Genomic DNA, 12,825 nt, shown 5'->3' with positions numbered 1-12,825 from the left:
ACTCTCCTCTTCTCCTCACCAACCTATCACCTCCCAGGTGTCCCCCCCCCCCCTTCCCTCCCTCCATTGTCCACTCTCCTTACAACTCAAGCCCTCCAGTCCTGGTAATATCCTTGTGAAATGTTTCTGCATCCTCTCAAACCTCTTTTATTTTAGTGACCAGAACTGCAGTTTTAGCAAAGAATTTTAAATGCTTTGTGATATAGTTACTGATTAAAAAGATTTTTCTTGTTTTGAGCACTGTTTTGACAGTTAACAAAAATGACAACACAAAAGAAAGCACAAAATTACTACATTTTACAGTCTTCCGGTATTTCAAAAAAAAATTCTACAGGCTAAGAATTATCTTTACAAGGCACCGTCAATAAATGCTGACAGATATGATTCTTTGCTAAGATATTCAATATGATGAGCAGGATTGTGGAAGGTGAACTGAATCAGTTTTGTTCCTACATTTGCTTAAGTCACTGTGATGAAAATATTTGATCTACTGCACTGAGAAAAGGGAATTGTAGACAATCTATCAACATTTTTCTATAGAATGATGAAAGATAATTTAGAAACATAGAAAACCTACAGCACAATACAGGCCCTTCGGCCCACAAAGCTGTGCTGAACATGCCCTTACCTTAGAAATTACCTAGGGTTACCCATATCCCTCTTTTTTTGAGCTCCATGTACCTGTCCAGGAGTCTCTTAAAAGACCCTATCGTAACTGACTCCACCACCGTCGCCGGCAGCCCATTCCACGCACTCACCACTCTCTGCGTAAAAAACTTACCCCTAACATCTCCTCTGTGCCTACTTCCAAGCACCTTAAAACTGTGCCCTTTTGTGCTAGCCATTTCAGCCCTGGGAAAAAGCCTTGGTGACTATCCACATGATCAATGCCTCTCATTATTTTTTACTCCTCTGTCAGGTCACCTCTCATCCTCCGTTGCTCCAAGGAATAAAGGCCGAGTTCATCCAACCTATTCTCATAAGGCATGCTCCCCAATCCAGGCAACATCCTTGTAAATCTCCTCTGCACCCTTTCTATGTTTCTACATCCTTCCGATAGTGAGGGGACCAGAACTGAGCACAGTACTCCAAGTTGGGTCTGACCAGGGTCCTATATAGCTGCAACATTACCTCTTGGCTCTTAAACTCAGTCCCACGATTGATGAACGCCAATGCACCATATGCTTTCTTAACCACACAGTCAACCTGTGCAGCAGCTTTGAGTGTCCTGTGGACTCGGACCCCAGTATCCATCTGATCCTCCACACTGCCAAGAATCTTACTATTAGTACTATATTCTGTCATCATATTTGACCCACCAAAATGAACCACCTCACACTTAAATTGAACTCCATCTGCCACTTCTCAGTCCAGTTTTGCATCCTATCAATGTCCCGCTGTAACCTCTGACAGCCCTCCACACTATCCACAACACCTCCAACCTTTGTGTCATCAGAAAATTTACTAACCCATCCCTCCACTTCTTCATCCAGGTCATGTATAAAAATCACGAAGAGTAGGGGTCTAAGAACAGATCCCTGAGGCACACACCACTGGTGTCCGACCTCCATACAGAATATGACCCGTCTGCAACCACTCTTTGCCTTCTGTGGGCAAGCCAGTTCTGGATCCACAAAGCAATGCCCTCTTGGATCCCATGCCTCTTTACTTTCTCAATAAGCCTTGCATGGGGTACCTTGTCAAATGCCTTGCTGAAATCCATATACACTACATCTACTGCTTGACCTTCGTCAATGTGTTTAGTCACATCCTCAAAAAATTCAATTAGGCTCATAAGGCACGGCCTGCCTTTCACAAAGCTATGCTGACTATTCCTAATCATACTGTGCCTCTCCAAATGTTCATAAATCTTCTCCATCAACTTACCACTGAAGTAAGACTCACTGGTCTAGAATTTCCTGGGCTATCTCTACTCCTTTTTTTTGAATAATGGAACAATATCCGCAACCCTCCAATCGTCTGGAACCTCTCCTGTTCTCATTGATGATGCAAAGATCATTGCCAGAGGCTCAGCAATCTCCACCCTCGCCTCCCACAGTAGCCTGGGGTACATCTCGTCTGGTCCTGGTGACTTATCCAACTTGATGCTGTCCAAAAACTCCAGCACCACCTCCTCCTTAACATCTACATGCTCAAGCTTTTCAGTCCGCTGTAAGTCATCCTTACAATCGCCAAGATTCTTTTTCATAGTGAATACTGAAGCGAAGTGCTCATTAAGTACCTCTGCTGTCTCCTGTTCCATACACACTTTTCCACTGTCGCACTTGATTGGTCCTATTCTCTCATGTCTTATCCTCTTGCTCTTCACATACTTGTAGAATGCCTTGGGATTTTCCCTAATCCTGTCCGCCAAGGCCTTCTCATGGCCCCTTCTAGCTCTCTTAATTTCATTCTTAAACTCCTTCCTGCTAGCCTTATAATCTTCTAGATCGCAATCATTACCTAGTTTTTTGAACCTTTCATAAGCTCTTCTTCTTGACTAGGTTTACAATAGCCTTTGTACACCACGGTTCCTGTACCCTACCATCCTTTCTCTGTCTCATTGGAACGTACCTATGCAGAACTCCATGCAAATATCCCCTGAACATTTGCCACATTTCTTCCGTACATTTCCCTGAGAACGTCTTTTCCCAATTTATGCTTCCAGGTTCCTGCCTGATCGCCTCATATTTCCCCATTACTCCAATTAATCGCTTTCCTAACTTGTCTGTTCCTATCCTCTCCAATGCTATGGTAAAGGAGATAGAATTGTGATCACTATCTTCAAAATGCTGTCCTACTGAGAGATCTGACACCTGACCAGGTTCATTTCCCGATACCAGGTCAAGTACAGCCTCTCCTCTTGTAGACTTATCTACATAATGCGTCAAATTCACTTTCCTGAACACACCTAACAAACTCCACCTCATCTAAACCCCTTGCTCTCAGAACAGTTGGTTTATTTGCTTTAACTATGTTTGGAAAACTTTTCTTCAGGAAGAAGCAGAAGATTATGAAGAAGGGGAGCCTTTTCTGGATCTGGAGGTTTTGAAAGCTCAGGGACAGAAAATGGTACAATTTTCATCTCTGTTTAAAGATTTTTAATTTCAATGTTCCTTAGTAAAAATAAGATTATAAGTTAAGTTTTCTTATCCATATGTCTTCATAATTATGCAGATTATACAGTTCTTTATCATACTCCTAGCCAGCCAAAGATAGATGTTTATCAATAGACTCAGCAAATTTATAGAAATTACACTCTGCACATCATTAAAATTAATGACTACGTTCCATCATTTTGGTAAGATTCTGCTTGCACCCTTGATTATCATGTGATGAAGAACAGAGAATACTTTAGAGAATTGTTGGTTGGAGGAGGACCATTTTCTAGCCTAAACTGTTATCCTGAAGTCCTCGCAGACTTATTGTTGAAAATTACATTAACACAGATAGAGGAACAATACTTAATTATGACCTAATGTTGTGACAATGAATAAATGCTTACAATACAGAAACTCCTGAATTTAATGTATTTAATTTTTAGGAGGGAATAGAGTGCTCAAAGCCAGAAGAGATCTTGGAATCAACAACAGATACTGCTGAATGGAATCTAGAGGTAGAACGAGTTCTGCCACAACTTAAGGTTACCATCAGGACTGACAACAAGGTATATTACTTCCAAGTTTGAATAAATGTTCACTTTTAAGTCCATGAACCTGGCTTTCAGCACTTACAGTTTTACAGTGGGCTTCCCTTTTGAAAACTTAATTAATGAACTATTCAGTTTCAGTGATCCAATATTACATTACTGTTTAAACTGATTGTAATTGCAGTCAATTGAAGTATTAATATTCTAATATTTTACTGTTCTAGTCCTAAATGCATTTTAGAGGACGACCTTTTAATCTGCTGTGTTCAGCATAGTTTAATTGAATCAATGAAATACACACCAACATGACAGACAACCAGTGTGCAAAAGACAACAAACTGCAAATTCAAAAAGAAATAACAATAATTAATAAATAAGCAATAAATATCGAGAACATGAGATAAAGAGACCTTGAAAGTGATTCCATAGATTGTGGGAACAGTTCAGTGATGGAACGAGTGAAGCTGAGTAAAGTTATCCCCTTTGGTTTAAGATCCTGATGGGTTGATGGGTAGTAACCATTTCTGAACTTGGTGGTAAGAGTCCTGAGGCTCCTGTACCACCTTTCTGACAGCAGCAGTGAGGAGAGAGCATGATCCATGGAAGCCTTTATAATATTATTAATAGTGAAAATATACTTTAAGACTCTTGCTGCATGGTCTTCAACACTTAATTGTAATGCAACAAGGATAGACTTTGCTTGCAAGGGAAAATATTAAACATTTCAAGATATTAAATCAATGATCAGAATACTCAGTGCAGAAAAAAAGATGTTTTATGCAGAATGTTTTCATAATATTAAGGTGCCCCAAAGCACTTTACAGCCAGTTAAATTATTTTATGATGAATTTTCACTGTCAGGAACTTGACAGCAAATTTCTGTAAACAACTTGATAATCTGGTCTAGTTGTTTGAAAGATGAATTTGTTCAGATTCTTTGGTGGAACTGCCTCATCTTCTTGGGCAGTGATGCAAGTGTTTTACAGGCATTGAAAATGGTAGACAGTGGGTTGGCACCACTGAAGGATGACATAGATGTCACACTTCAGTACTTCACAGAATACCGGCTCATATTAGTTCGAAAATACACTTAAATCTGCTGTCCCTGGGATGAGAAGGGAAATAACATGAAGTGCTATTCCATGAAGACTTCGTGTTGCCAACAAATAACTGTATATCTCTTCTGTTTACAAATTATTGTAAAGTCAAAGTTGAGTTTGTTATCACGTGCTCAAGTATATGTACGCACAGGTGTAATGAAAAATTTACTTGCAACAACATCGCATTCACTTTAACATTATATAAGCAGCATTCATATCACTGTTAATAAGAATACAGTACAAGATCTACAAGCACAAGTTTTTAGTAGGCCGAGCATTAAACGATTAGACTGCAATTTATTTGAAAAGTACCATCTCTTTAGGCTTGGGAATAGTGATGCAATAAAATGGTGTGTAGCCTTATTGGATTTGTGAACAACTGAATATATTGTTGCTGTTGTAATCCAAAAAGAATAACATCCATTATGTACACAACAAGCTCCTATAAACTAATAATCTATGTTTGTAAAGGGATGGTTATTGAAGTTGAATTCGAGCTTATTGGCACATAACACAGTTGCAATGAAAAGTATGCTTACAGCAGCATTACAGGATTGGCCGGGAACAGAAATTATCCTCTTCAGAATAATTTAAAGAAACTTTAGGAAAACAGATGGGATGTCAGCAGAACACTTAAATCCTCGGGGGACCAATATCCTGGCAGGGAGATTAGCGGGGGCTACTGAGGTGACTTTAAACTAGAATGGTTGGGGGGTGGGAATCAAATTAAAGCGGCTAGGTGTGAGGAGGTTAGTTCACAACAGAGGGATGGGAACCAGTGCAGAGAGACAGAGGGGTGTAAAGTGAGCGTAGAAGCAAAAAGTACAAAGGGGAAAAGTAAAAGTGGCAGGCCGACAAATCCAGGGCAAGCATTAAAAAGGGCTAAGAGAGTTGTAAAAGAGTGCCTGAAGGCTTTATGTGTCAATGCAAGGAGCATTCGTAATAAGGTGGATGAATTGAAAGTGCAGATTGTTATTAATGATTATGATATAGTTGGGATCACAGAGACATGGCTCCAGGGTGACCAGGGATGGGAGCTCAACGTTCAGGGATATTCAATATTCAGGAGGGATAGACACGAAGGAAGGGGAGGTGGGGTGGCGTTGCTGGTTAAAAAAGAGATTAACGCAATAGAAAGGAAGGACATAAGCCGGGAAGATGTGGAATCGATATGGGTAGAGCTGCGTAACACTAAGGGGCAGAAGACGCTGGTGGGAGTTGTGTACAGGCCACCTAACAGTAGTAGTGAGGTCGGAGATGGTATTAAACAGGAAATTAGAAATGTGTGCAATAAAGGAACAGCAGTTATAATGGGTGACTTCAATCTACATGTAGACTGGGTGAACCAAATTGGTAAAGGTGCTGAGGAAGAGGATTTCTTGGAATGTATGCGGGATGGTTTTTTGAACCAACATGTCGAGGAACCGACTAGAGAGCAGGCTATTCTGGACTGGGTTTTGAGCAATGAGGAAGGGTTAATTAGCGATCTTGTCGTGAGAGGCCCCTTGGGTAAGAGTGACCATAATATGGTGGAATTCTTCATTAACATGGAGAGTGACGTAGTTAATTCAGAAACAAAGGTTCTGAACTTAAAGAGGGGTAACTTTGAAGGTATGAGACATGAATTAGCTAAGATAGACTGGCAAATGACACTTCAAGGATTGACGGTGGATATGCAATGGCAGGCATTTAAAGGTTGCATGGATGAACTACAACAATTGTTCATCCCAGTTTGGCAAAAGAATAAATCAAGGAAGGTAGTGCACCCGTGGCTGACAAGAGAAATTAGGGATAGTATCAATTCCAAAGAAGTAGCATACAAATTAGCCAGAGAAAGTGGCTCACCTGAGGACTGGGAGAAATTCAGAGTTCAGCAGAGGAGGACAAAGGGCTTAATTAGGAAGGGGAAAAAAGATTATGAGAGAAAACTGGCAGAGAACATAAAAACGGACTGTAAAAGCTTTTATAGATATGTAAAAAGGAAAAGACTGATAAAGACAAATGTAGGTCCCCTGCAAACAGAAACAGGTGAATTGATTATGGGGAGCAAGGACATGGCAGACCAATTGAATAATTACTTTGGTTCTGTCTTCACTAAGGAGGACATAAATAATCTTCCAGAAATAGTAAGGGACAGAGGGTCCAGTGAGATGGAGGAACTGAGCGAAATACATGTTAGTAGGGAAGTGGTGTTAGGTAAATTGAAGGGATTGAAGGCAGATAAATCCCCAGGGCCAGATGGTCTGCATCCCAGAGTGCTTAAGGAAGTGGCCCAAGAAATAGTGGATGCATTAGTGATAATTTTTCAAAACTCGTTAGATTCTGGACTAGTTCCTGAGGATTGGAGGGTGGCTAATGTAACCCCACTTTTTAAAAAAGGAGGGAGAGAGAAACCGGGGAATTATAGGCCGGTTAGCCTAACGTCGGTGGTGGGGAAACTGCTGGAGTCAGTTATCAAGGATGTGATAACAGCACATTTGGAAAGCGGTGAAATGATCGGACAAAGTCAGCATGGATTTGTGAAAGGAAAATCATGTCTGACGAATCTCATAGAATTTTTTGAGGATGTAACTAGTAGAGTGGATAGGGGAGAACCAGTGGATGTGGTATATTTGGATTTTCAAAAGGCTTTTGACAAGGTCCCACATAGGAGATTAGTGTGCAAACTTAAAGCACACGGTATTGGGGGTAAGGTATTGGTGTGGGTGGAGAATTGGTTAGCAGACAGGAAGCAAAGAGTGGGAATAAACGGGACCTTTTCAGAATGGCAGGCGGTGACTAGTGGGGTACCGCAAGGCTCAGTGCTGGGACCCCAGTTGTTTACAATATATATTAATGACTTGGATGAGGGAATTAAATGCAGCATCTCCAAGTTTGCGGATGACACGAAGCTGGGTGGCAGTGTTAGCAGTGAGGAGGATGCTAAGAGGATGCAGGGTGACTTGGATAGGTTGGGTGAGTGGGCAAACTCATGGCAGATGCAATTTAATGTGGATAAATGTGAAGTTATCCACTTTGGTGGCAAAAATAGGAAAACAGATTATTATCTGAATGGTGGCCGATTAGGAAAAGGGGAGGTGCAAGGAGACCTGGGTGTCATTATACACCAGTCATTGAAAGTGGGCATGCAGGTACAGCAGGCGGTGAAAAAGGCAAACGGTATACTGGCATTTATAGCGAGAGGATTCGAGTACAGGAGCAGGGAGGTACTACTGCAGTTGTACAAGGCCTTGGTGAGACCACACCTGGAGTATTGTGTGCAGTTTTGGTCCCCTAATCTGAGGAAAGACATCTTTGCCATAGAGGGAGTACAAAGAAGGTTCACCAGATTGATTCCTGGGATGGCAGGTCTTTCATATGAAGAAAGACTGGATGAACTGGGCTTGTACTCGTTGGAATTTAGAAGATTGAGGGGGGATCTGATTGAAACGTATAAGATCCTAAAGGGATTGGACAGGCTAGATGCAGGAAGATTGTTCCCGATGTTGGGGAGGTCTAGAACGAGGGGTCACAGTTTGAGGATAGAGGGGAAGCCTTTTAGGACCGAGGTTAGGAAAAACTTCTTCACACAGAGAGTGGTGAATCTGTGGAATTCTCTGCCACAGCAAACTGTTGAGGCCAGTTCATTAGCTATGTTTAAAAGGAAGTTAGATATGGCCCTTGTGGCTACAGGGGTCAGGGGGTATGGAGGGAAGGCTGGGTTCTGAGTTGGATGATCAGCCATGATCATAATAAATGGCGGTGCAGGCTCGAAGGGCCGAATGGCCTACTCCTGCACCTATTTTCTATGTTTCTATGTTTCTATGTTTTATGTGAAAGCAATGAAGGACACCTTCACTGGATTATCATCCTGTATTTTGTATTCAGGTTTCTAGAGCAGAGCAAACCTCTGAGCCAAGCAAGAGCGTAACCAAGAAACTTCAATATAAGAATGCAGAATATTCATGAGTAATCTAAGAATTTCATATTTCACATAATTTGCTTTTTAAGTTCCTTGCAATGTAGAGAAATAGTAAAAGCTACCTTTCATGCAACACACAAAATATAGATAAAGATGCGTTTGGTAGAAACTGTGTTATGTTATTTGTAATTAAGAATCAGATTTTCACAGAACTATTCAACCAATTTTTGAGTCCTTATAGATTATTCATGTAATATTTTTCTATAAATAGCACAAGTAGTGAGTGTCTCAAGTTTTAATTTTGTACATCATAATCAAAATACTGCAGTGGATGGAACTGAAAAGAATTTCTGGAAATAGTTGGCAAATCAAGTGTACTTTGAAATGACTGGGACTGTTTATATTTGTCTTTTTTTTTACACGAGAAATTCTGCATATGCTGGAAGTCTGAGCAATATATAAGATGCAGGAGGAACTCCACAAGTCAGTCAGCATCTATGGAGGGAAATGAACAGTCTACGTTTCCGGCAAAAACCCTTCATCAGGACAGGAAAGGAAGGAAGTGCTTTCATCTTGTGTTCAACAAGCGCTCTTTCGTATTTTCCTTTATTCTGACTTCTTCCCCCTTTCTTTCCATTCCTAATGAATAATCTCAGCCCAAAGCTTTGACTATTTAGTTCCCTCCATGGATGCTGCCTGACCTGATGAGTCCCTTCAGCATTTTGTGTAGAAATGTTTTTTATTTAATAACATGAATTACTTTGCTTTAACAGGACTGGAGAGTTCATGTTGACCAAATGCATCAGCATAAAGAGGGAATTGAGATGGCTCTTAAAGAGACAAAGGTATTACTTTATTCAAATTCAGATGTATAAATCTTAATCCTTAATTCTCACAGATCTTTGTTGAATAACCTAGCAAGCTGAAGTTGCAGAGTTAAAGCACGCATGAGCACACACGTGCAGCTCACCGCTGGTAGTTTTAATAATTGCTGGAGAAAGAAGAACCAATTGCCCATCCTTAATTGCCATTAATAAAGTACCAGTGAACGTTCATTTTGAATTTCTGCATTCCTTATAATGATGAACTCCCAGTTCAAAGTCACTTGAAGAAAACCTGCGGACAATGGTTTGTCAGGTGCTTTCCACCATTATCCTTCTTAATGTAAAGATGGAGCATTTAAAACATTTGATTGGAGTAGCTTCGCAAGTAACACGTATATTTTACAGATGCTACAAAATGGCATTCACAGTGCACTTGTGGTGGAGGTGTGGGATGTAGGAGGGAAAAATACACTCAGTGGCCATCTTTTTTTAGGTACACCTGTACACCTGGGGCTCATTAATGCAAATATCTAATCAGCCAATTATGTGGCAGGAACTCAATGCATAAAAGCATGCAGACTTGGTTAAGAGGTTCAGTTGTTTTTTTTTCAGACCAAACATCAGAATGGGGAAGAGAAGTGATCTCAGTGACATTGACTGTGGAATGATTGTTGGTGCCAGATGGGGTGGTTTGAGTATCTCAGAAACTGCTGATCTCCTGAGATTTTCATGCACAACAGTCTAGAGTTTACAGAGAATGGAGCAAAAAACAAAAAACATCTAGTGAGTGGCATTCTGTGGGTGAAAATATCTTGTTAATGAGAGAGGTCAGAGGAGAGTGGGCAGACTGGTTCAAGCTAACAGGAAAGTGACAGTGACTCAAATAACCATGCACTAAAACAATGACATGCTGAAAAGCATCTCTGAATGTACAATATATCGAATCTTGAAGTTGATGGCCATGAGTATACACCCAGTGACACTTTATTAGGTGCAGAAGGTACTTAATCCTGGACTTAAATACCAGTCCAGATTTGCCTTTCGCCTAGTGTGCTTCATGACAATCTGCTCTAAAAAGCCATCTTGTGAGCATTCTACAAATTTCACCTCTTGGGACCCAGAACTAGCCTGATTGTCCCAATCTACCCATATATTTAAATCTCTCGTGACTATCATAACATTGCCCTTTTTACATGTTTTCTGTCTCCTGTTGTAATTTATATCCCACATCCTGGCTACTGTTTGAAGGCCTGTATATAACTCCTATCATTTTACCTTGCAGTTTCTTACCTTTATCCACAAGGATTCTACATCTTCCTATCCTATGTCACCTCTTTCTAAGGATTTGATTTTATTTTTTCCCAACAGAGTCACCCCACCCTCTCTGCCTACATGCCTGTCCTTCGATACAATGTGTATCCTTGGATATTAAGCTTCCAGTAATGATCTTCTTTCAGCCACAATTCAGTGAAGACCACAATGTCATACCTGCCAATCTCTAACTGTGCTGCAAGATCATCTACCTTATTCTGTATATTGTGTGCATGTATATGTAACACCTTCAGTCCTGTATTCATCACTCTTTTCAATTTTTGCCACCATTTTCTCTTTAACACATTTCACTGAATACAAGTTTGTCCTATCATCTGCTTGTCCTTCCTCACAATCTCATTATACGCTGCATCTATTTGTATACCAACTGCCCTATTCTCAGACCTGTCACTCCAGTTCCCATCACTCTGCCAAATTAGTTTAAACCAGGGGTTCCCAACTTCCTTTATGCCGTAGACTCCTACCATTAACCGAGAGGTCCATGGACCCCAGCTTGGGACCCCGGGTTTAAATCTTCCCCAACAGTTCTAGCAAACCTGCTGCACCCCTCAGGTTCAGGTGTAACCCGTCCTTTTTCTACAGGTCATCCCTTCCCCAAAAGAGATCCAAATGAACCAAAAAGCTGAAACCCTGTGCCCTGCGCCAGCTCCACAATCACTTATTCATCTGTACTGTCATACTATTCCTGCCTTGACTACCACGTGGTATTGAGAGCAATCCAGAGATTACAACTTGGAGGTACTGCTCTTTAGCCTCTTCCCCAACTCCCTATACTCACTGCATAGGATCTCTTCTCCATTTCTGCCTATGTCAGTCGTGCCAATGGAACCTCTGACTGTTCTCCCTCCCTCTTGAGAATATTCAGCAGCCACTCTGAGGCATCCTTGAAGCTAGCACTTGGGAGGCAAAACACCATCTTGGTATCTCTTTCACGGCCAAAAATACCAAATACCAAAATACCTTTTTTTTTAATATAATTTTTATTGAATTTTCAAAAAGAATACATGAAAAGATAAAATCTACCCACCCCCCTCCCCTTAACCCTCCCCCCCCCCATATATGTAGTCTACCTAAAAGAAAGAAAGAGAAAAAAAAAAGAGCCGCCTGGGTATTGGAAGGTTTCCACGTGCTCCATGGGATTCAAAATAAATTTGGTATAATTATTCGTTATTTTCCCCAAGTAACCAAATTCTTTGTCGGAGCACTTAAATATGACATCCTATCTTTTGTAAATAAGGGCGCCAAATATTCAAGAATGTTAGATAATTATCTCTTAAATTATAAGTAATTTTTTCAAGTGGAATAGAACTAGCCATTTCATTATTCCAACGATCCATACTTAAATACGAATCCGATTTCCAAGTAACTGCTATAGTCTTCTTAGCTACTGCCAATGCAATTTTTATAAATTCTTTCTGATATTTATTCAATTTAAGTTTCGGTTTTATCCCTTCAATATCACCTAATAGAAATAATACAGGGTTATGTGGAAGTTGAATTCCAGTAATTTGTTCCAATAAGACTCTTAAATTTATCCAAAAGGGTTGAATTTTAAAACAAGACCAAGTAGAATGTAAAAAAGTACCAATTTCTTGATTACACCGAAAACATTTATCAGATAGATTTGAATTTAATCTATTTTTTTGTGGTGTAATATATAATTGGTGTAAAAAATTATATTGTACTAATCTAAGTCAAACATTTATTGTATTTGTCATACTGTCCAGACAAAGTCTTGACCAATTTATTTCATCAATATTAATATTCAGATCTGTTTCCCATTTTTGCTTTGACTTATGGGTTCCTTGTTTAATTGTCTGTTCTTGAATCAAATTATACATACAAGAAATAAATTTTTTAATTTTCCCTTTTTGAATTAAAATTTCAATTTCATTAGCTTTTGGCAAAAACATTGTTTGACCCAGCTTACCTATTAAGTAAGCCCTTAACTGAAAGTAGCAAAAGTATTATTAGATATTTTATATTTATCCTTTAATTGTTCAAATGACATCAATATAC

At 39.9% G+C, this 12,825-nt stretch overlaps 1 protein-coding gene across 1 annotated transcript in view; it reads left to right on the top strand.

The window, feature by feature from the left end:
- Positions 1–12,825, top strand: part of ift57 (intraflagellar transport 57 homolog (Chlamydomonas)) — a 41,247-nt gene that overhangs the window by 17,635 nt on the left and 10,787 nt on the right. Inside the window, exons 5-7 of the mRNA XM_063042365.1 lie at positions 2,998–3,072; positions 3,545–3,667; positions 9,424–9,495. Coding sequence (XP_062898435.1) covers positions 2,998–3,072; positions 3,545–3,667; positions 9,424–9,495 — 270 coding nt within the window. The remainder of the gene's footprint in view (positions 1–2,997; positions 3,073–3,544; positions 3,668–9,423; positions 9,496–12,825) is intronic.

The sequence above is a fragment of the Mobula hypostoma genome, chromosome 3 (assembly GCF_963921235.1).
Source record: "Mobula hypostoma chromosome 3, sMobHyp1.1, whole genome shotgun sequence".
In the NCBI taxonomy this organism is placed as follows: Eukaryota; Metazoa; Chordata; class Chondrichthyes; order Myliobatiformes; family Myliobatidae; genus Mobula; species Mobula hypostoma.
The sequence above is the reverse complement of the archived record's forward strand: the minus strand, read 5'-3'. Positions and strand labels throughout refer to the sequence as shown.